The 24,963-nt window shown below is 49.5% G+C and overlaps 1 protein-coding gene across 10 annotated transcripts in view; it reads right to left on the bottom strand.

The window, feature by feature from the left end:
• Positions 1 to 505: 505 nt before the first annotated feature.
• Positions 506 to 24,963, bottom strand: part of robo2 (roundabout, axon guidance receptor, homolog 2 (Drosophila)) — a 75,864-nt gene continuing 51,406 nt past the window's right edge. For 4 of the 10 annotated variants that reach the window (XM_030380731.1, XM_030380733.1, XM_030380732.1 and 1 more), the window contains 10 exons: positions 23,671 to 23,943; positions 22,559 to 22,684; positions 17,485 to 17,647; positions 15,819 to 16,082; positions 14,135 to 14,364; positions 8,520 to 8,702; positions 7,523 to 7,684; positions 6,692 to 6,961; positions 4,392 to 4,589; positions 506 to 3,943 (listed from right to left, as the gene is read on the bottom strand). In XM_030380731.1, coding sequence (XP_030236591.1) covers positions 3,942 to 3,943; positions 4,392 to 4,589; positions 6,692 to 6,961; positions 7,523 to 7,684; positions 8,520 to 8,702; positions 14,135 to 14,364; positions 15,819 to 16,082; positions 17,485 to 17,647; positions 22,559 to 22,684; positions 23,671 to 23,943 — 1,871 coding nt within the window. In that variant the 3' untranslated portion in view covers positions 506 to 3,941. The remainder of the gene's footprint in view (positions 3,944 to 4,391; positions 4,590 to 6,691; positions 6,962 to 7,522; positions 7,685 to 8,519; positions 8,703 to 14,134; positions 14,365 to 15,818; positions 16,083 to 17,484; positions 17,648 to 22,558; positions 22,685 to 23,670; positions 23,944 to 24,963) is intronic. The other 6 variants (XM_030380737.1, XM_030380739.1, XM_030380740.1 and 3 more) reach the window with 3 other exon arrangements.

The following is a 24,963-nucleotide window of genomic DNA, read 5'->3' as shown; positions in this document are numbered from 1 at the left end:
GATCCAGTTCCAAAATGTTTTGTTTTTTAATCTGCATTTTCATATTTTACAATTTCTTCCAACTTACTTTCCAGCAGCTTTCATGTGAAAGCACATGAAAGCAGGCTGCCTGTCAAAGGGATCAGGAGATTATAGTTTGTGTTTGAAGCCAGTGTTCCAGAAGAAGGAGAGAGCTAGGGATTGATTTGACATAAAAAGCACAGTTGAGTCAGGAACTATTTCACACATTGACAAATACACCCGCGCATGTTTACAGTTGTCACACACAAACACACACATCTCGACCAGGCTAAGTCTGTTTACAGAGTGTTCCACTTTGTTATCTATTAATCCAATGAGCACTGAATTATAACTGAATAAGCTGTGCGGTAGAGCTCTATCCGTCCAATACTGGAGATGATTGTGGTAAAATTCAATCTCCTAAGAAAATATTTGATTCTACTCAACACCGTAGGGATTTTTTTTAGTCACACCTATTCTTTAGTCACAGAGTATTAGGCGGTTTCTTAATTTTTCAAAAATATTTTTTTATTTGATAGTGATCCAGGTACAAGAAAAGAAAGAACATGACTTTATCTTACAGGACATGAGGAATGACACTGTAAAAGTTTATTTTCTCAATCCACGTTTTCTCTTGGACAAGGACATGCAAGTGAATACAGTAAAGTTGTTCTCTTTACAGAAAGAAAAGAGCAGTATGTATAAATGGCATAGGAGCAGGGAGCCATCACCTCGTCCCTGCACTGTACAGAAAGACGTCACCCAACAACTTTACTTTTTATCTTATTTTTTAATCCACTTTTATAGCAAAAAGGCGACACACAGATAGGCTACAAAGAACCAACAATATTGAGAACAAAGGAACAACAGAGAGAGGGGGAGAGAGAGAGAGAGAGAGAGAGAGAGAGAGAGAGAGAGAGAGAGAGAGAGAGAGAGAGAGAGAGAGAGAGAGAGAGAGAGAGAGAGAGCGGAAAGGCCAGAGTACTTTTCCATCCTTGCCAAAATAAAAGTTTCATTTTTTTTCTGTTGTCTCGACAAGCAAAAATGTTGAGCGTTTATTTGATTTTTTTGCTCCTTGTGTTCCGGAAAGGATTTTTAGTCGGTTAAGTTTTGACATGAGAGAAGCAGCGTGGTAAACATGCATGACAAAGAGTGACTCGGAACCTTCTGGAAAACCATGGAATCTTTCTGTCGCCAAGCCGACCACCGTTCAGGACCCCCAACTCTTTACTCACATTACACTCTTTACAAGGAACAAAAAAAAAGAAGACATCTTATAGTCCACAAATCTTTATGCATATTTCACAATATACCTTTATTATCATTTTTAATAAATACGAAAACAACAACACTGTGATTCCAAAAGAAAAGGAAAAAAAAAAGAGAACATGAGTATTAAAGAGACACGAAAAAACGCCTTTGACGCTGGAAATATCAATATTAATTTGGTATGTTCTGTCACTGACATCTTGTTTTTTAAGTTGGATGGTCCAGCACGTTATAGTTGGAATAATAAAAAATAAAAAAAGAAATTCTAAATTCAAAATGGCGGACAACAGTATAGGACGCGACAGTTGGGGATTGTTTTCAGCGATGGAACTGAAACGGCGTGACCAAGTTAGGAGAGGCATATGGATATATACACAGATATTTATATATATATATGTATATACATACACACACACACACACACACATACAAACATCACCAAAATGCAAAATAACCTGAGATACTCTTTGCACCTCATGTCCAGAACTCTGGCTGGTGACGGGATGAGACGGGGATGAAGCCAACAGTACAACAGCGACATTGACAACCTTCGTCCTTCCAACCGTCAAAAACACTTCAAGATAAAAGAAGACATTTTCCTCATCCAAAAATGTTACTTTAAGCAGCGATTTTGTGTGTTTGAGTCCATAAAAGGCATTTTTCTAACAAATTAAATGCAAAAAAAAAGAAAGAAAAAAACCCACAATAGGGACATCATTTTTAGAACATTGCGGACAAGAGGGTGAGATCCATCGTACGTGGCAATGGGAGGGGGGGGGCAGAGAGGTGTTTTACAGTGGGAGGGGGGGGGGAGAAGGGGTGAGACAGGAAGTAGAGGGCTCCTGTCTGTGGCTTTAGAGGACGAGGCAGTGAGACCTGCTGGCTCCACCACAAGGCTTATCTCCATAACAACCGCTCCTGTCTGCTTCAGAAGCTATCGGCGTCTCCGCAGAAAGCTAGGCTATCCCGCCTCGTTCGCTTTGCCCTTCGCTCTTCTCCAGTTCGGAGGGTCGACCGACGCTGAATAGATGGCCAACCGCTACGTGCTAATAGTATAATTGAGGTACCGCACCACAGTCTTCTGATTTAATCGAATAATGATAAAATACCAGCACGTTCACCCAACCAGGCTGGTGGCATGTATGCCAAATGTTTTTCTCGAAGTAAGGGAATTAAGAAAAATAACTGCAAACCAAAACAAATTAAGTGCTCCAAAATAGCAAACAATGTTGAACATTGAGAGAAAGAAATAACACAAAATGAAAACCACAAAAAACAGGACCAATGTAAACCAATAAATTATCTCCTTCGGAACTTCTTCCAGAATTATCTCTAAGGTACCCTTACATACAACAACCAAAACAAAACAAATGGCAGACATCTTGAGGCCAACTGCAGTTGTGTCGTGGACAGATGTATTTTGTAATTTCATATTTCTCCTCTCAGTCTCCCATAGTTTCAGCTGCTCCTTAGGTTAGGATAGGTATAGGTTAGGAGCCAAGCAACAATCGTATAGTATAGTAACCAGGGTGAAACCTCCACATGAGAGGGAAAAGAATACAATTAAATAAAACATGGTTAGAAAAAAAAGACAATAATCACAATAACCCCCCATCCCAAATCTGCGTTAATGACAAGACAATGACTGAAGAAAAAACATTAGAAGACTGCTTGTATACCTCCGATTTTAACCCTTCTCTCGGTTTGCAGGAATTACATAATCAACGAGAATCACAAGATCACCCCAATACAGTGAACCTCCGTGTGCATTTAATTCCAGCCTATCAAAAACAAAGAAACAATAAATCAGCAACGAACCTCCCCTTTAAGGATCTCTACCTTATAGTAAGCCCACACCTACTGAATACAAGCCAACCGGCCCAAACTCTGGGCATGAGCTTTCCATCTGTTGCTGTCCAAGAGCAATGCCCGGGCCGTTAATATATCTCTGTACATTAGTATATATTCTCATCTCTCTTTACTTTACAGTACAGAACACTCCTCTTCACATATCATCTCCGGTTCTTCATGTCAGCAGGAGTTTTATGTTTTTTGTGCTTATCACCAAGAATTGCAGTGCAAAAACAATAATTAATTAATTATAACAATAGTAATGGTCATTAATCAAATGATACCTATTAACAAACAATGGATTATTATAAAACAATTATTTTTTATGGCACAATCGCCACGCAATTCACATATAATACAAATAACCAGATAAAACCCAACTGCACCTGTAAATAGAAAATAAAAAACTCAAACTGAAATAGGCTTGCATAGCAATGCAACGACAATTAAAAGGACGTATTTACAGGAAACATAATTCAGTTATTTTCCACTGAGGGCAGTTCCTTTAACAAATTAACCGTTTCTCGTATAGAGGTTGTGTTTTACATTTTTTCTCCTTTTGTTTGTTGTTTTTTTAACAAAAAAGAAAATTACAATTACGTTAGAAGGTGGAAAATATTTTCTCGAAGCACAGAAACAGTGAGATGCACAGTATGTCTGCGTCTGTACATCGCATTTACAGTTCTGCGACCTGGCGCCCTCCCCTCTGCCTCAGTCCGTCTCCGTGAGAGGATACAGGAGCGGTCAAAGTTCATGGTACCTTCTAACGAGGTGTCTCTTTCTCTCTCTCCCTCTGATGACAACATCCTCCTGGCTGGTCACTCTGGAAGGGGAGAGCGGGAGGGAATAGACATTCAGCACACGGCAAAAGACCAACCCAAAAGGACCAAAACACAAACACAACGTTTTGTTCCAAACATTGCAACAATAACACTGACTGAAATAAATACAGACAGAAGGAGGTGTATCTGTATTCATTTCTGTCTATTTGTACAGACTTACAGACTATTTAAACATACATACAGCGACAATATATAGATACTTGATAGATAGACATACAAGATAGATACATATATAGATAGATGTATAGGTACTATATATATATAGATAAATAGCTAGATGACCGTACTATATAGAAAGATAGAAAGAAAGACAAATATATAGACAGACAGAGAGACAGACCGACAGACAGACAGACAGACAGACAGACAGACAGCCAGACAGACAGACAGACAGACAGACAAGTCAGTCAGTAAAGGAGCACCACTCACATAACTCCCCACAGTACTGGCCCTGTCCGTTGGCCCCCAGGAACTCTGCGTGCTCCGTGGCCGTCCACTGCTGCGGCTGCCTGGGGCCCTCCCCCTTCCGCGGCCCCGTGGAGCCCTTGGACGAGGCCGTGCCCGACGACGAACTGTGGCCCCCCGGGGAAGGGAAGCACGGCTTACTGTAGGGCAGGCACCCCTCCTCTGGAAAAACACACGTACACGCTGTGATTAGGTTTGGACGACAACTGAACCATATTAAGCAGGAGGGGGGCAGCTAACGGTGTTTGACTCCCGGTTGAAAGGACCTGGGTTCAATCCCAATGCCCAGCTATGGCGGATAACAAACCGGTAAGGGTGTCTGATTCGCAGCCAAAAGCCTCTGTGCTTGAACCCCAATGGGCGAACCAAAGCTGCAACGAGGAAGGTGTCTTTTTAACGGCATGTGTCTGAAACCTCTTTGATTAGATGTGAACATGCTCTGCACGTTGACCCCACGGCGTTAACCCGTAGAACGGGGCGCCGCGTGTCCCTCCTCTGCGCCTCCTAGCTGCTGCTCAGACGGCGGTGGTCGGTGTGTCGCGGTGAAGGCCGGCGACCAGCCGACCCTCCATTGTCCCTCTGTCCTACCCGACATCTGCATCGCGGCGCTGCCAACGACTACAGGCACTGCCAGGGCACCACCGAGAGGACCCCGCGCCTCACACATGGGCCCCCCCCCCCCACCAGCCCCCGGGGGGATGGGGGAGTAGAGGGACAACAGAGGGTAGTAGTATGGGTTCTGGGAGGGGGGGGGGGCTCTGACCCCCAGCAGTGTGTCCTCATCACAGCGCCCCCATGTGGTCCAGGCTAATGACTGCAACGGAGACCCTCCTGCCTGGCAGGGGGAGGGGGGGCCCGGCAGGTTACCAGGCTTGATGGAGGTGTTTGGGTGGAGGGGGGGGACCACATAGGGAGTTGACTGGTTGTTGTGTTTCTGCTGATGATGCACCTGCCCGGCTGTCTGTCTGTCTCAGGTGGCGTCTGTCTGTCTCATGTGTTGGCTAACATGCATAACACATGGGCCCCACTCACACACTCGTTCTAAGATATGCACACACGCACAAACACGCACACACAAACTCACATTTAGACACAAGAACACACGCACAAACACGCAGACATGTGCGGCACACGCGCACACACGCGTGCTTTCAAACACACACACACACACACACACACAAAAAGATGCATGTATTCAGCTGTGCATGTATTTCATGTCCTGCTTGCATGCACTCTCCCAGTGTCTCCAAGGGGCTGGCTTTCTAATTGGCACACACACACACACACACACACACACACACACACACACCCACACACACACACACACACACACACACACACACACACACACACACACACACACACACACAAGTGCCCACAGATGGGCCGCATGGTTTGCATTTGGATTTCAGAGTGGCTGTTTGTGTGAGAAAGAAAGAAAGGAAGAAAGAAAGGGAAATCTTAGGCGATTAAGAGTGTGTATCTCCGACGCCCAGGCCTCCTGTTTCACTTGGAGCAGAGCGGGCTCTGATTGGCTGTAGGGAGGTGGGGGTTGTTGGGGGCGGGGTTTATTGGAACCCCTAGCGAGTGGCAGACAGTGCAATCTGTTCACGGGAGCAGAGTCTGGGCTCAGCATGGCCGCTATCTCCCCTCACTGGAGAGATGAGTGAGACGTCCTAAACACACACTTGGAACCGGCGGAGTCAACAAGGCTGTCGTGTTGTTGACAGCCCGTCCATATCGACACCGCACACGGTCTGGTTCTATAGAATACAGACATTTGGACTTGAACGGGAGGAAGGGAACGGTCTAATAAGGAAAAGTAAAAATTAAGTCTGGTTTTATTTTTCTGTTTTGAAGCTATTAGCAGAAGTTAGCACATTTGTGCCGGCCACATGAACAGCTTTTAGCACTTCAGCCAGTGTGAGAACTTGGCCGGGGAACGGCTCCAAGCTGGCAACATTTGAGCTTCTTTGCCTTAGTTTCGAAAAAAGAAAAAAAAAAAGGTTGTTGTGAAATATTACGCCTTTTTCCAAGGACTGGCTTTTCTCAGACAAAGATCGAATAACAAGACTTTCTACGGCCTTGTTCTAGTCCGAGAGTCCTCCTCTTCCTCGTCTCCGGCTAACTCAAGGTTTCAATGTTACTCAAGGTTTGAGGAACCTCGAGGAGGAACAAAGAACGGGTTGATCCAGACACTTGAAGCAGCCGACAAACAGCTCTGCCTCCACCCTGCACCAGGTCTCCACCGCCCTCCTCCATACCTGTTTTCAGGCCCCTGCGCCCGTCCTCCGCCCGCTCCATGGAGCCTCCCAGCCGGTCGCTGGGCTGGCGGTGGTGGAGGTGGTGGTGGTCCAGGGTGGAGCGGGCCTTTGGCTCCTCCTGCCCGGCCAGAGGGCCCGACATGGGCTGGCGCTCCAGGGACGAGGCCTTCCTCTCGCTGGGGGCGCCCACGCTGCCCACGCTACGGGCCCCTTGGATCCGCCCAGACCCCTGGGGGATGCAGGGAGGGGGCTCCGGCGGAGGAGGTAGGTCTAAGGAGGGGGAGAGAAGGACGGCGGATGGTAAGATGGTGAAGACGTCACACACAGGTACGAGTCTCTTGGTGTCAGCCGAACCCCCCGAGTGGAGGGCCTTTGTTTGAGGCTTCTGTTGCTGTGCGCTCTCGTAGTTATCTTTCAGGGTCAGAATGGGCCTACCAGCCGAGTGAGTACGCACACAGGGAATGTACACACTAGGAGTTTAGCACACAGGGAATGTACACACTAGGAGTTTAGCACACAGGGAATTCACACACTGGGAATTCAGCACACAAGGAATCTGTCTTGGTGCACGGCTGCACAGACAACTCACCTTGTGGCTGTCCTACTACAAACACTCTACGTTCACAGTTACATTCGTACTGCACAGCTTGCGTACCATAATATAACAGCGTCAATGAAATCCAACATAAACCCTACATTCAAAAAGTCTGCATTGTGAACCTTTCTCAACGCTGTGACAGAGTTGGAATACAACAAGCAGCTGTTGTTGTTGGTATTCGATCACGGGGGTCCCGGGGGGGGGGGGGGGGGGGGGGGGGGGGGGGGGCTCACCGTCTGCAGCGGGGTCCCTCCGGTGGGGTGCCGTGCCCTGGGCGCGGGGCTTCCGGGTGGGGCGTGCGGCCCTCTGGTGCCCCAGGCTGTGTGTTCCCACCGTGCTGCCGTCTGTCGAGAAGGGGCTGCTGGGCCGCGGCCGGTGAGACGGTAAGCCTTTACCTTCAGGGAGAGAGAGGGAGGGGGAGAGAGAGAGAGAGAGAGAGAGAGGGAGAGGGAGAGGGAGAGGGAGAGAGAGAGAGAGAGAGAGAGAGAGAGAGGGGAGAGACACACACACACACACACACACACGTAAGATGCCTGACTTGGGTTTATAGATATGATGACGACGAGTCAGATAAAGTGGAGCAAAAGCAAAAGAGCATATAGACCGAAAAAGGACAGTGCAATTCATAAGTAAACCCACAAAACACCATTCAGGAAAAATTAAGGTGAAAGCCTCAAAGGCATCAAAAGCTGCACACAGTGTAAAAAGCCTGAGAGACAGATCCTAGGTTGAGTCTTGTCTTAGCCAAAGCACTGCTCCTTTAACACCACAGAAAGCCAGAGATTGCAGAGCAGTTGAGAGATGCAGCGGAGAGCTGAGAACCAGGAGGAAGGGAGCGAAGCCTAAGAACCCTCAGACAAGAACCTCCAGTCCGTCCCCTCGGACTGGACGCAACCCGGAGCACGGGCATGCAACGAGCGAGAACACAACTGCCCTGCTGAGCAGAAGAAGTGCCATCAGCCATGAAGACCAGAAGAAGTAGAAGAAGAGAGCGACAGAGAAGGAGCGATCAGAGCAGAGCGGCAGAGGTCTTCATCCACCATGGAAGCAGAAGCTCTACCACGGTCTGGGTGAGGGTTGGGGTTTGTACTGCGCTCAGGGCGAGAGAAGGGGCCCACAGCCAAAAGGCAAGCAGGAGAAGAGGTGGGGGAGTGAGCAGCCATCAGAGGAGCAGAGAGCGAGGTCTTCATCCTCCATGGGGGAGAGGGTCCTAGGTTTTGGGCCTCGCACCTCTCTTGCTCAGGCTGGTCCCCTCCAGCTGGTAGCCGGCCTTGTCGGCGGCCGCCACCAGGGCCTGGGCGAAGCTGCACTGGGTGAAGATGGAGCCGTCCGAGGAGCTGCCGTAGCTGGACCTGTGGCTGGAGAAGTTACGCTCGTCCTCCGACGCAGAGCCCCAGCCGTTCACCATGGACCCTGGGGAACAGCCACAGCCGTCAGGGCCGGCCTGGGTGGGAGGGTGTGTGTGCGTGTGTGTGTGTGTCCAGGTATTAGGTAGGTACGTGTGCACGGATATTATGCACCATTGTGTTTGGTTGAGATTTCGGTTGTGTGTGTTTGCATGTGTGTGTATTTGTGTGATTGAGTGTGTGTGTGTGTGTTTGTGTGTGTGTGTGTGTCCAGGTGTTAGGTAGGTAAGAGAGTTTGGTTGAGTGTGTGCTTGCATGTGTGTAATTTTGTGTGATCGAGTGTGTGTGTGTGTGTGTGTGTGTGTGTGTGTGTGTGTGTGTGTGTGTGTGTGTGTGTGTGTGTGCACAGATATTATGTACCATTGTGTTAAGAGAGTTTGGTTGAGTGTGTGTTGGCATGTGTGTGTTTTTGTGTGATTGAGTGTGTGTGTGTGTGTGTGTGTGTGTGTGTGTGTGTGTGTGTGTGTGTGTGTGTGTGTGTGTGTGTGTGTGTGTGTGTGTGCAGGTGTGCAACTAGATGTACGTGTGTGAGGGTATTATGCACCTTTACGTCAAACGTTATTCGGAACCATGTCATGTTCAAAGCTGCCGGATAGAATGAGACACAAAGAGGACAAATTCAAAGAATGAGGTCTGAAGAAGATATGCTGGTGCTGAACATCTGCTCTGCAGCTCTCTGCATTGTGTCTTGTGTCTTGTAATCCTTTAATGGTGAGAATGATTAAGTCAAAGGGGCCCAGACATTAATGGTTTTCTCCTCATGTCCCTCCAGGGCTCTGCTCTTCCTTCAGGTTTAGACCCAATGTTCCCCGTTTTTTTCACAAAGTTTTCTGCTCTGTTCTGGCATGCCCTCTTTCATCTGCTGCACACGTGCACTTCATACATGCATGCAGGTGTATGTGTGCACACGCCCCAATGCACACACGCACGCAGGCACACACACACACACACACACACACACACACACACACACACACACACACACACACACACGCACACGCACACACGCACACACACAGAGCCTGCAGAGTTCGCTGCTCTTTTGATGAGGAAGAATGAACACACCTGTGCGGCGTGAGCTAGCTACAGAGTAGCCTCGGGTGACTCAGACAAAGCAGCTAGCTAACACTGAGCACTGGATCAAACACCAGGTGGTACACCCACACACACCCAACCGTGCCCCTCTCTCGTCCCCTGCCACGGACCGAACCCCGAGAACACCCGCTCTAAGCAGGATACGCCGAATAAGACGGGGGGGGGGAAATATTCATTAGAATGCAAGAACCAGCGTGGGCTCGCGAGGATTGGGGCGCAACAGAAATACCCCCGCGTTCAGCTGGGGAATTTAAGGCGCAGTCGAAATACTGAATTGTTTGGGTCTAATTTTCACAGCGATTCTGAAGAATAACAGGGTACGGGATCGGCTAAACACAGTTATTGAAAGGGGAAGTGGAATCAAGACATTGCTCTGCTTGTTTTTCATTGAGCGTATTTGTCTGGTTTTGTCGTTCTACTACGATTCCTGTGATTGCTTTCTAGACCCGTGGCAGCAGATATTCCTTCTGGTGCCGTACTTTTATGTACAGCATGCTTTCATCGGGAAGGCTGTATGCGTTTGGTAGCAGTTCCCATTCCAAAGGCTCAAACAAGCGGTTTAAATACATCAATGTATCCGCATGCCAATAAAAATACGTTAACACATTGGCAGGCGACGCCGAACACGGACGACTTATGCGGCAGATTTCTGAAGGAATGGCTTGGCTGACTATGTCAAAGAGTGACTTTGTTTTTCTATGCTTAAAGGGGATGTGCGCGATAAAGACTCTCATGAATATTAAACACACACACACAAAAATATACCACACATAAGGAACAACGGAAATGTATCAAGGTATTGTAGAAGTATGGGGGATAATAGCTTAACGATAACATAGTGCAGGGTCACATGAATGGCAGGCCAAACCCTTGGGCGAGACTCCAAAAGGGGATGAAAGAGATATTCAACTTCAATAAATAGAAAATGAAACCAAATTGCATGTGAAATAAAAGAGTGAGGTCTTTTCGGCTACTCCTTCTGATGCAAATCGAAAAAAACGACCGGCTAGTTCTGAAGAACAGCTCAAAATATCAGTCTATAATCTCGGGCGATCAAGGTGAATCCAAAATGACATCTCCCCATCTGCAAGCCCTTACTGCCGCTCAACACAACAACGCGGTGACTCAACGTTTTGCGAAAGAACGCCCAAAGAGGGTTCGGTTCAGCTTCCAAACAGTTAGCCTTTTGATAACTCCTCAACTCTCTCTATTGAATCTGAATCCTCCCTGGATTATTGGATATTATACTGACTGAGCAGGGAATACTCCGTTGCCATGGCGCTAACCAAAAGCCTCCTCTTCACAGTAACCACCTTCAGCCCTGGTGAACTTCAGCCAAGCTGTGTTACTTTGAAACTCTTCGTCTCTCACAAGAGTCTTTCCCCTGGGGGACACCAGTGGAGACAGTAGAGACAGCGGCGCCCCCCGGTCCAATCCGCCCACAGAGAACGGAGTAGATAATGAAGTAAAGGCGGCGCCAGCCAAAGCAGCCAGGAGGTTTCCAGCTCCTCCGGTTCAGCCGGGGACCACGGCCTCAGTACATCACATCACAGGACCACTGTTTGAGCTGCGCCGACCGCCATTTTCTAATCGCTAAGACCGCCCGGAAACTTTTTTCACTTCCAATTCTCAGGAATCCAAATTCCAGCGAACTGAGCGCACAAAATCATGAGGGTGAGCTTATTTGAACAGATATCTCGCCGTGTTTCCTTTATAGTATCAAAGTAAGCGTTGTGCCTGTGCAGCGCGGCCGTTTTATCACTGAGTCTTGATCCTGAGCAACGGGCCAAGCCATGTCGTCTAAAGGAAGAACTCGCTCGCCCACACCTCGCCTCGCCCCACGCACTAATAGAGCGAGGCCAATAAACGGGAGGCGAGATGGCTGCCGTAAAAAAAACCCACACACCGGGTCCCTCCTGCCGTTAAAACGTGATTTACGCCGCGCGGAGCGCACTCATCTGCATGTCATTAAGCGGGGGAATCATTCTCCCTGACGAGTGGGCGTCTCTCCACCGGCCCGCCGCCGAGAGACGTGACCCCCACTCCCCACAAAGCCTGGCTACGTTTTTATGGCCGGGTAATAGCCCTGAACAGCCTTTTGCTCTTAGCTAACTGTGGACATAACAGTCAGCTCTGACGGGAACATCTAGGCTGCGGGCTATACCGACACTCTCCCCCCCTGGCATCTTCAGAAGACTAAAGCGTGGATAATACCTCGGGTCTCACTAGGACTTTGTGGCGGAGGCAAGACACGGTGCGTCTCTGAAAACCCAGCGGATCAGGAGGATTCAGACGTGTCTGCTGGGGAGCGTCTTTAATCATCTCCCAGCGTGGAGTGAGCCGTCGGGGGCCTCCCAGCACACGACGGGCTGGCTGACGAATGGCCCCCAGAGGCACGGATCGCTCGCCGGGGGGAAATGTTTGATTTACCGGCCCTCGGTGAAACATTAACAAAACAGACCTATTTCCATGTTATTAAAACAATGAAAAATGTATCAAGTGGCGCTTGGCAGGGGATTACACTACATGCCACTAAGCCCACCTCCTCCCCCTTCTCCTCTTCCTCCTTCTCCTCCTCCTCCTAACCTCCGCCCCTTTCTCCACCTCCTTCTAACCCCCTCCTTTCCTCCTCCTCCTCTCGGCGAACAGTGGCAAAATGGCGGCCGCCATAAATCTCCCAACACTTCTCCAAACTCCTCCAATTCCTCCTCTTTCCCCCTCGCCCCTAACCCCGGTGCTGAGGGCCGCGTCTTGCTCTGTCGAGCGATGGCCAGCGAGGGGCGGAGTCAGATAGGGAGACGTAGCGCTGTGTTCAGAGTAATACAGCGCAGGAGCGATGGGGCAGATTACTGCCCCCTGGTCGCTGCTTTATATATTCCTCCAAATATATCAGCCAGAGCCGAGGGTGTCACCGCCAGCTCCGAGCCCCGCGGTAGGCTGCACCCCGGGGGGGAGGGAGGGGGAGCAGACACCACCACCGCCACCACGGGCCAGCCGACAGGCATGTCAGACGCTCTGCCCCTCTTCTTATAATTCCCTTTCGTTTCCTTTCCCTCCTTTTCTCCTCAGCTGTAGCCTATCTCTGGTCCACTCCCGTCGTCTGGCTGTCTTCTCTCTCTCTCTCTCTCTCTCTCTCTCTCTGCTCTCTCTCTTTTCCTCGTCTCGTATCGCTTGGAAAGAAAAAAAGTATTTTCAGACATCGACCGCCTCCGTCTGTCCGAGACGGAAATACCTACAGTATCAGCGATTGGTGGGAGCGCGGTGCAACGGGACACGAGCGTTTATTGTCACTGCTTCACCCACCGAAACGCGTGGTTCTTAGCCTTCTGCCAGCAGTTCCAACGCTCCTCTCCTAGACTGGTGGTTCTCAGTGACTGGCCGTGGAGGGCACTGCTGTGGTGTTATAAGGCAGCCATCACCGGCTTCAGTCGGGGGACATCAGGGGCCTGACCGAAGCCGTCTACCATTCTAGTCATGTCTGTGGCGTGTCCCCTCCGACAGACTGCGGTAAAAGCTTCCGGTGAGTTGTAAAAATGGAAATCCTGCCCCCAGACCGGAATGGAATATGCCGTACGTGAAATGGATTTGAAAATCTCCTCGGGGAGAGATAGGAGCGGCGCCGGTTCCTCAGCAGGGTGTTTCAACTCACATCACAGTCCCTCTCCCTCGCCCTGCCTCTCCGTGCTCTTAATTCTCCTCCACCCTCACGCTTCTGCTTAAAATTCATGGGACTTTCTTATCTCTTTTCCTGGAGGAAGAATTGTAATCCCCCCCCCCCCAGGTCTGCAACCAAAATGCTTAGAAGTCTCGATTGGGGCGTATTTAGGAGGCATGTTCACCCACATTAGCACACCAATTATCGAATTAGCACAAGACAGGCCTCCCAGAGAACATGTCCTGGGCGACCGTGTGTTTGGTGCGAAGCCTTTGAACAGTTTTTGTGCCTTTTTATCGTGTGCAGGGCTTAACAATGGAGGCAAAGACAGTTCCCATTTTCAACAGAAACGAAACAGACGGAGGAACGTTGGTTGAGGAGTATGGGGTGGATCCGAAAAATACAATTAAGACGGAAAATTCGTTCAGTTCTTGTGGCACCTGTGGTAGCAGAGGGCTAAAGCATCTCTGCTACCAGTAAAAGTGATGCTTTAGCCCAATCTGCACATAAATAATAAAATAAGACATTTTAAATTCACTTTAAGCTGCTTTGCATGAAACCATCTTCTAAAGGACTAAATAGTCAACTGAAAATATATTTAAATCAGGGTTGGAGGGGTATTTAAATCAGGGTTGGGGGATGTGACCAGGGCCGGAGTCACGTCCTTAACGTTGTACTTGGAGCCTCACCTGTGACGGAGCTGTCCAGGTTGTCCATGCTGGAGCCCGGCGTGTGTTCGATGCCACGGTGATGCCTGACCCCGTAGCCCTCATCCTCCTCCTCTTCCTCCTCCTCCTCCTCTTCCTCCTCGTCATCGTCGGCCAGGTCCGTCTCCAGGTCCGACACCAGGGTGCTGGAGACGTAGCCCACCGGGGGGGCCGGGGCCTGGGGGGGCGGCAGAGAGCCCCCCTGCATGTGCCTGCCGAGAAATTCAAAGATGGAAAATACGTTACTTTTTTTTGTTATTTTTCTCGGCAGGGTTGAGCTGGCAGCGGGGAGACGTCGTCGACCGGTGCGGTGAAATATGCCGAGAGGCAGAAACCCGAAAAAAAAGATGACATCTCGACAAGACGGCATTTGAAAAAAAAAAAAAAAACCTTTATATGAAACTGTCAGGCAGATATTAGAGCGCCCGTCCGCATTCAGCCCTCTGAATACATTCGGGGCGCTCCGACGCAGTTCCACCCGCGCCTGCCGCTCGCCTGCTAACACATAATGACCCGCTAATTGCAGCTGTACGCAGACACAAAAGGCGCGCCTCCGAGGCCTGTCGACATGCGCCGATCCCTCACCCGCCCGCGGGTCTCCACGCCGCTGTCAGCCGGGGGCCGGCTCCGGGACGTCGCACGCGTTTGTTGTTGTTTTTTTGTCGTTTTCTGTGACACGGCGGTGGTCTGCGGCGAGACTTCCTCTCGTAATTACTGGCGGGTCCCCCTCCGCCCCCCCCCCCCCCCCCCCCCCCCCCCCCCCCCCCCCCCCCCCCCCCCTCTTCCCCGATGTCGGAGACGCTTCTTTAGAACCAACGTAGTCATTACCGAGAACCGTGACATCTCCCGTACCTCTCCCCCCCCCCCCTCTCTGCAGCCCCCGCACTGTTACGAATGAACGCCACTCGCTCATTCCTTCCCTCTGTCTGTGCGAACAGGCTGAAGCACGGCCCTGAATCTGACTTGCATGAGAAGGAGCGGGACAATACGGGGGGAGGGGGGGGCTTGTGTAACAACGTCGGCGGCCTGGGGAGCGAGCGCTGTCGCTCCAAGGCAGGGAGGGGTGCAGGGGAGTAAACAGAAGCAGTAAACTAAGTGGTTGCACGGGCCTATTAAAATGAAATGATTAATGGGCACATCTGCAGCGCACAACGCCTCAATGCACAGGTGTCATGTGTGAGAATACCAAAGGGGAATGGATGAATTGTTGGGAGAGAGAGGAGTATAATAAACCGTAGCAACTGCAGCCTATATAAATAGCATACGGTGGAAACTGCATCTGTACGGGGGTCTATGTTGGTACTCGCACTGTAATGATCACGACCACCGATTCTGTTACTTCTGTCAGAAAGTGACTATGAGGAGCACCGGTCAAACACACTAGAACTGCAATTACTTGCACGACATTCTTTACCGTTCGAAACTTTTAACTATTCCAGGAAAACAGTCAATAAAGGATCTATAGTCCGATGCTACATGTCATTCTCTCTCTCTCTCTCAAACCACCTTTCTGTCTCTCTCCTCGCTCCATAACGGCACAAACTCCGTAAACAACATACACGTCAAGCATCATAACCACATTATGACGTCGAGGTTGCAGTTGGATACAAAGCCACCATCCGACCCCCCCGACCCAGGGGCTGAGCCCGTTCAGAGGGGGACTCACCACGCCTGCTTGGCCATGTCCATCTGGTAGGCCCGGGTCAGCTCGTCCAGGTGGGCCTGCAGCATGGGCTGCATCTCCTCGCGGGGCGAGGGCGTGAGCGTGGCCGTGGACTGCTGGCCGAAGGACACGGCCGCCGGCGACGAGGCCACGCCCCGCACCGGAGGGGTGGGCACCCGTTCCTCCTCCTCCTCCAGCTCGTCCTCCATGCCCTGGTGGAGGTAGGTCTGCACCGGCATGGTGGGACCCCAGCCGTCGCTCTCGTACCTGGGGGGGGCGGCGGGGAGGACACAGGGTCAGTGTGGGACGAGGACGATAGCGTGGTTGGAAATGGACGCGTGTCTTCGAATGGAAGGAGTCAGGGAGGTCGCCCAAGACAAACCGGTGTTTTACATTATTCAGTGTGTCGAATCAATCTATAATGCATCACGTCGGAGTACAAGTGTGGATCTAGAGCAGGAGACTAAAGGCCAGGGGTAACATCGATGTCTGCGACAGTAGGGCGGACAGAGACGAGAGGCGGGGAAACGCAAAGGGAAAAGACTGGAATACACGGCCGAAGAATCTCTCGGAGACACGGCGGACACGTTGCGACCTTGATAACTTTCAGCAGAGGGGATCCATGGAGGGAATAACGGAGCCGACGGAGCCGCCGTAGCCTGCACTGGCTGTGCTTATACATGCTGAAATAATACTGGCCATAAAAAATATTCATTAAGGAAATTTGTCAGTGCACACTCCATAGGACATAACTGTTTTAATCTGCCGCCATTAAGCGTGGCCGTAGATTTACTGTGCACGGGTCTCTTCATTTACCAGAGAGCCTATTAAAAAGGATGAGACTCCTGTTTTGGATGTAGACACTAGAGGACAGCGCATCTACATACACACTCTCTCTGTCTATGCTGAACCAAATACACTGTAGGCTTTGGCTTTGTGTAAACTTGAAGTTCATAATGTGTGGGAAAGAAGTAAAATCCCACACCTCGACTTTACCTCGACTGTGTCTCTCCTAGCTTATGGAGATTGTCTTTCATGTGTGGAAATCAGTAAATGGTTTAAACTGAACCATCTGTGGTGGTTCCACATCAGGGTTTTTTCTCCCTCCTAGACGAGATCAAGGGATTGTGCGATTATCCGCAGGTTTGATGCTTTGGTTAAGGAAATGTTTTATACTCTCATATCTTTCCAACATATGTGTTGTAAAACACAATGGATGTACTTTTGTATTGTATTAAAGAGAACGGTGCTGATACTGTTTAATGTATATTAATGCGCATAAATATCCCTGAAGGCAAGCATCTATCACTCCTTTTTTCTTCAATCGGAATATGGAAGTAAATCCCATTTGTCCTTTCAACCAGTGGGCCACTTGACCAGTATAATTGTTTTCATATTCTCATGCCTAACACTGGTCTAAGAGAGGTGTATGCGTGCGTATGTATGTGTTTGCATACATGTGTGTACGTGTGCGCGTGTGCGTGCGTGTGCGTGCGTCTCCTCACAAGCAGCACGTGTGCGTGCTGCTTGTGAGGAGAACAACACGTGCAACAATGAACATGTTTTCCAATCTCCCAGCTCCTTCAGGTTTACCCTGAAGGACGTCTGAGCGAGCCAGTCTCTGGAGCTGTCTCCAGCCGCGTGTTGGGCGTGCGCGCTGCCGGCTCACCCTCCCCCGTCGTGGTGGTCGTTGGGGTAGTGGTCCATCTCCGTGCCCGGCAAAGGGTGGACGGGGGGCGGGGGCAGGGGGACGTTGGCCCAGTTGGAGCCGTTGGCTTTGGTGGGTTTGGAACCCGGCTTGGTTTTCTTCTTCTTGCCTCCTCCTTTCCCACCTTCGGAGGAGAAACGACCAGACGAGGATTTAATAAACCAAAAAATGAAATTCAAAAGGACATAAAACACGCGTTGAGAATAAATCAATTGGTGCGCAGAGTAAGTATGCCGTGTTTGTGCGTGTGTGTGTGAGTGCGCATGCACGCACTGTTTTCAATCTGGGAGAAACAAATGGGAATTCTAAACAACGCCGATTCATCACACACACACACACACGCTCGCAGAGTAAAGCAGTGAACATAAATTTAAACTGCATTTGAGCAAAACCCTGTTTAGAAATTCTGTACACACGATTTCAAACAAAGCACACATAAAAAACACACGCGTGTACACAAAACTTGAATGGCCTCTCCCTTTCTTGTCGGCACGTCGGCGAGCAGTCTGAAGGCTACCTGATTAAAGCCTCTTCCTATTGATTGACAAGGCTGAGCAGCCTGAGATCTCCATAGAAACTGGATACACCGCCTTTATGTGTAAGGGTGTAAGGACTTGGAGGGGTGGAGGGATGGAATCAGACCTTAGTGCTCCACTCATCCCTCAGTGAGTGCATCCCCCCCCCCCCCCCCCCCCCCCCCCCCCCCTTCCCCTTTCACGCAAGGCTTCGGGGTTCCACAATGAAATATCTCAGTCCGACGCGGCGGTCATAATAAACCCGGACCCCTAATGGAATTCACTGAGGGTCTATTACCACCGTCGTTTTCTGTTATTAGACCACAGAACCCTCCAACGCCATCCATTTCCACCACTGCTCCGCGTGCCCTCCAACACCGGCTTCTCCTCACTGTGCCATATACATCTCTATAAATCTGCCAGCCGATGTGACCCGGTCAATACAGGGGGGTTTATATACGAGTCTGCGTGTGGGTGAAGCCCGTTCTTTTTCCTTCATGCGTTTGACTTGAATTCACAGAAGCATATAAGAGTGTATGTGGTGATTCCCTGGAAATAAATCCAAATACCAGTCATTACGTTGAGATGAGAAGGTGTAACTTTCAATGGAAATGTGATTGCGAACCACCGCTTTACTGCTACGGTTGGCCGGTCGCTAGGCGACCAAGTGTTAAGTTAAATAATGGCAGTGTTAAGTATGAAGGAAAAGCATCTCACCATCATCATAAAGAAGAAAAGCACATCACTGCAGCAAGGTGTGCGGCAAAGAATTATGGCTGCTTCCCCTTCCCGTATCATATTAGCATTCGCTTTTGTATAACTCATTTTCAGCTGACTCCGTGTTTACATCTTTGCGATTTATTTTCTGCCATTGATGTGTGTAAAGAAATAAGGACAGGCTGCCTGCAGGTGTCTGATTATAATATATTTAAAATGCATGAAATCGTCAACGTAATTATAAGTAGAAAGGCGAACACAAGAAACGCTATGCTTCCCGTGTAAATGTCGGTGACCATGTTATGTCCCGCAACCTATGTCTCGGCGTACGTTAGCGTACGCTGAGGTAATGCGCGTCGGAAAAATTTGCATCTGTGAATCCCTTCGTGGCAAGCAACACAGCCCTGCTCTGCCAAGCAACACCTCACATCTATATCCAGAAGATTCCCACAGCCGCCGTCACCGAAAAAAAGATCTCTTTGTCTGTCATCTGTTGGTTAGCCTGCCACTGCCAGAGGCCTGTAATCAACCCAGTCTCCCAGAGCAGCGGAAAAAGAAAAGCTGATCCCAGGGAAAGGAAGCGTGCATGTGGTGTGTGTGTGTCACACGGTGTCATCTGGCGAACCCTGTCCAGCCTGCCCCGGCTGGAGATGAACTACCGTGTCGGAGTGAGCAGGGAAAGGGCTGATGCATGCTGGGAATGTTCTGCCGTAGCCACGCCTTGGTGACGCTACAGAGAGACTCAATGAATCGTTGAATCATAACTCTCGGAACATAAAAAAGATGGATTCCTTCTCAGATAGGATTCAACCTATTTATCCCTGACAGGAAATGTGAAACAGACAATAATAACTATGTCTTTTTCTTTATTAAAATCTACACACATTATAGTAGAGTAGTAGAATTGTGAACGCAGAATGTTAAGGAAAACACTACTACAGCTTTGTATACAAGTATCGCTTTCCCCTAAAACACCAGAGTCAGCTCGGTCCAGAACAGAAGACCCATCTCAACCGGGAGGACGACCGCTTAGGGATCCACCGTGGGCCGAGGAAGTGTGAGGGGGCGCGGGGCGGAAGAGAGACTTGTCAGGCCAAGATTGATAAAGAATAGGAGTAATAAGGGGAAAATGTGCGGGCCCGCTGGCGGCAGGAGGCTCCACTGTGTAAGTCTAGTGTGAAGGTAATTGGGTTTCCTAATCGCACCTCTGGGCGCCACTCGACTTTTACCAATAAAAGGCGTGCTGACGTGACTGTTTAATCACAACTGCCCCCCCCCTCCAACCCCACCACCTCGGCCTCCACCGCTACACAACTCCGGCCATCAATATTGTAAATGAGCCTCTTCAGGGAAACGCACGAATGGAGCTGAACATCTTCCCTCGCCCCCTCCAGATATGGAGAATTCAGAGGAAATCAGGACAAAGAAAAGCAGCAGACAGTGGGGGCTGGCAGCTGGACAGGCCATACACATCTTCCGCCGCCCACAAAACTGGGGCTCCGCTCTGAGAGGAGCTAATACTAAATGCGAAGCCCGGAGTTTGGGTTATTTATATTTCAGGTCGGGACACTCCCAGACTTTAACTGCAGGGCTGCTTTGTTTTCCTTGGGTTTCGCCGACGTTCACGGATGAAAGGCAGCGATCGGGGAGAGAGAGCGAAGGAGAAGAGGGCCGGCAGCCAATCAGAAGCGGGGCCAAGTGGACTGAACAGCAGTAGCAAACGGTGTCCAGATCACTGACCAGTGGTGTTCCCTTGAGCTCGCTTTTTTAAATAAAGGGGGAGATAGTAAATCACTGGATTGGATAACGCAAATTACAATTGTGGAAGAGGCTGCGGCTGCGGGTTTACAGGAACTACACCGTCTCGGTTTCCTGCTGGACCTCAACCATAGCTCCAACCTAACCGTACCTCAGAGCATAGGGGAGGCCAGCCTCGCAGCAACACCACGAGAACGCCCCCATAGAGAACATGCAGATTACCACCTCTCTCTCGCCCTCTCTCTCGCCCTCTCTCACTGCCATTCTGAGATCGCTTTAACAAACAGCACCACACATCCCCCAGTGGAAATCATGGCTGCCTTGAAAGAAGCTATTTCTGCTTCGGTTTTATCCCCCTCTCCCTCTCTCTTTCAGACCTGACAGTCATTATTTCTTCCCTATCCTCGGAGGCAGAAGAACCACCGTCGGAGCACCAACTTTTCCCTCCATACTACTTCAAACGCTTTACTTTTAGATGAATCGCAAATTACAGCTCAGCTGGTGCAAAGTCTCTGTTACTGGAAGCTGTCCTGAATAAAGGGGAATAATTTGCACGGTGAACACCGAGACATGGAGAAGAAGACGTCGAGGAAGAAGAAGAGAAGGAGGACGAAAATCTATGCATTGCAGAATATGACTACAAGACATCTAAAGAATAGAGCCTTTGAGGCGTTCATTCATTATTATTAACATCCACCCATATATTTATTAATGCAGTCTCTTTCTAGTCCACGCTCCTGTTGTGTGCCTGCGCTCGCGTCTTCAAATGAGGTTGCCATGAGGTGCGGATCCAAACGTTAACCTACAGGTGGGTAGTGCAGGGCAATGGCCTAATCATCCGAAATCCTCCCACCCAAGTGAAATAATAAGGGGAGCCGATCCATCCGATTTGACTCCTCACTTTGGTTTTGTGAAAACTTCAGCGGGCCTGGCTGCGGACGAAGGAAGTCTGCCGTTAATGATGTGTATGTCTTGGGCTGACCTCTGTCAAGCGCCTTCATTAACCTGTGAGGAGCCCCACAGTCCAGGCCTGTCACAGTGCCCCAGCAGGCTGCGTACCGGGCTCAGGGAGGAGCGAGGGCCCCGTTAAGGCCCGAGCATGTAACATGATTACAGGGGACAGCGGAGGAGGGTGGTGGGGGCGGTGGTGGAGATCTGCCTCCGTGTCCTATGAATGACATTGTAATTCTCTGAACATGGCTTTGAGTGTGGCTGGCCGCCATTAGTGGGAGAGGGGGAAGAAGAAAAGGGGGAGGTATTTTTTCACCCCTTTATCCAGCCAAGCGTCTATGATGGCTGATGTGTTAGTGGCGACGGCTGGGCCTCGCTCTCGCTTTCTCCCTCTCTCCACTTCTCTCCATTTCCTTCTCGTTCTGCGTCTCTCCTTCTCCCTCTCTATCTGTCCTTCTCTCTCGCTCCTGCCCTCTCCCTCTTTGTCTCTCTCTCTATTTCCCTCTCTCCCTGTCTCTGTCTTGCTCTCTCTCTTTCGCTCTCCTTCTGTCTCCCTCTGACTCTCTCTCCGTCTCTCTCTTTCTCTCTCCTTCTGTCACTCTCTCTCTCTCTGTCTCTCTCTGCTCTGTTAAGCAGCAGAGAACCACAAGGCCGGTCCAGACCCTCCAGCCCTGGCCGGGACCCAGTATCAGAGTCTGTGTTTATATCTTCAACAGACCACGCAAAACAAATCAACTTTTCCTTTGTTGCACACAGATTGTAGCTCCATTATCTAATTGTAACCTATCATGGCTTAACATCTGACACACACACACACACACATACACACAAACACATCAAGATTGGCAAAAACAGCATGATTGGCTAAATTCCTGCTGTTCCACAATATATAATTAATCCGGACCCAAAGCATTTTGAGATTGAGGTGAGCAAAAGCATATTATTGGTGGGGGTGGACTTAAACATTGACAGGATGAGTGGCTTGCACATGCAATTAAGGGATCAATCAAGCCATTAAGACATCAGTGATGAAGCCAAGCGGTGTCGCCGCGGAGATGACCCAGTTTTTATCCACGCCGCGTCAGAAGACCCACCTGAGAGGCTGCCACTTCGCTCTGAGCTGTTGTGAGAGCTGGTGGTGCTGAAATCTTGTGATTGGTTGTGTGGTATTCTATTTGACAATCCATCTGCCAATCGGTAGTCGGGCATGAAAAGGAGTGCTATAGTGGAGGGTTAAAGGGAGAGGGGAGGGGGCAAAAACATGACAGTGGCGTCAGGTGACCGGCAGTAAGCATAAGCACATGCAGACATGCAGTTAGAGCAACGGACATGCAGCAGGTTTTTTCTGCGATCAAATATACTTTTAGGTTTACTTAGATATATATCCATTGATCTAATTTTTGGACTAGGGATATCGTCCAAAGTAGACGAAATAAAACAGATTACATTATTCAAAGAGCAAAGTGTCTTTAATCTTTTAAAAGGCAAAGAACTGAATTAATTGCTTTACTTAGTCAGAGATATAATCATATTTAATGGCATATAATCCAACTGCTTAAAACAAGGCAAGTCTGATTTAGAGAAGCAGTTTCAAAGAATTCTTGCTTTGGACTGGCTCTGTTAAGATGAATTAATCTGTTTTGGTCTGCAAGATGAGATCATAAAAATAGATATTATATAAACCGAGGCAGACCCAGACTATAATACTATATCTTTTCATGGGGTTAAAAAAACATCCATCTTCAAATCCAGCCTCATTAAATGGGATTATTTCCTTTATTCAGCAGAGGCCCAGAGGTATTCCGATTTTAGCTGAGGGAGAACTACGTTGGAAGCCAACACGAACGCTGCTTCCCCTCAAGGTAAGAGCGGATAGAGCTGCATAAAATGCGTTAATAAAGGCTGCATTTGCTGTTTATACGCGTCTTTTTCAGCCCTGCAAGGTAACCAACATAGCGTTCACTTGGGGGTTAAAATAACGATAAACACCGCTGTGTACCAGCAGACGTACGTACATCAAAGTACCCCCAGAAAGCCACGTCGCGTTCGTGGTTGTGAAGGAGTAGTTTTCCGTTTTCCAGAGGACGGAAAATCCCATATTACAAGTCTCTACGGTTCAACAAATCAAACAGGAGACACATGCATCCACCTCTCTGGTATCCAACCCATCCATTCATGTTCCCCTCTGCACCGCCGGGGGTCTTACTGTTGTTGCAGGAGTTCTTGTCGGGCAGCGAGTAGCCCAGGTTGGCCATCTCCTGCTTGGCCTGGAGCGAGGCCTTCCACTGGGCCTCGGGCAGCTCCACCGCCAGCTCGTGGATGCTGCTGGAGTGGAGGATCTGGGTGGTGGCGTAGGGCGTGGCCTGGGACGCCTGGCCGGGGCTGTTGTAGTTGGCCTTGGTGGTGAAGTCGATGCTGCTGTAGATGGCTCCGTCCGAAAGCATGGTGCCCGATTTGTCGCTCTGGCCGTTGGGGAGGTCTGAGGAGTCAGGAGGAGGGGGAGGGAGAGGTGTGAAGGCCAAAGACTACTGAGCGTGTGTTTTGGTTCTTACTTATAGCATGGACCGAGGAAATAATATATATTGTGTTGTTTAAACAGAGCAGAGCGTTGTGTATATATGCAGTGGGGCTGTGTTTGTCATTCGTCAACCATCATTTGCTAGGTCTATTTTAGACACGCGCTTTCAAAACTATTGTTTCATGTCTGTACCAACAGGGCCGTGTGCTTGGGGCTGAAGAATAGATGGTGTGTAAGAAGTACAAAGAAGATAAGAATAAAGAATAAAAGTGCAATGGTTTTAATGTTGGATGGACTTGCTCCACAATAACATGCATATGAATTCACTAACTCCTCACTCAATTGGGGTTTGGATAAAAGTGTCTTCTAAATGAGTGACCAGGGAACAGAGGGAGATCCGAGACATCAACACACATGGTCGGGTCTCAGGATAGAATAAGAGCCCAAAAAAACTAATTAGCAGCTCTGCATCCGGCCAGGATGACCCAGAGGTCACGGATGTGCGACTCCCACGAGGGATTCTCCAGAGAATAACAGTCTGCGACACACGCAGCTTCCAGGTCAGCTCATCCCTGAACACTTAACATTTCCATCCCACTGCTAAAGAAAAATCCATCCCGTTTTATTCATGCGTTTCAAACCCTTCTCTCTCTTTCATTTTTTCTCTCTCTCTCCCTCTCCTTTCCATCCTCATCTCCATGCACGTGAGGCAATAACACCGCCACTCTGCGCGTGTGTGTGCATGTGAGTGTGTGCGCGTTTGTGTGTATGTGTGTACAGGAAGGAAGCGGCGGCTCCGGGCCTGCCTGCCGTGCGGGGCGGTGTGGTTTGCATGCCCAGCCAAGGGGAGATGATGTACAGCCGTGGAGGAAGCGTCCGCATCTGCGCCAGTCAAGCTGCGCCTGTCCTTCACGACTGGCTGACCAGGACCATCTTTTACTCTCTCTACACACACACCCCACATCCATGGCCCTCCCCCCC

Source organism: Gadus morhua, chromosome 16 (assembly GCF_902167405.1).
Source record: "Gadus morhua chromosome 16, gadMor3.0, whole genome shotgun sequence".
Lineage (NCBI taxonomy): Eukaryota > Metazoa > Chordata > Actinopteri > Gadiformes > Gadidae > Gadus > Gadus morhua.
This window is presented reverse-complemented; position numbering and strand designations above follow the sequence as displayed.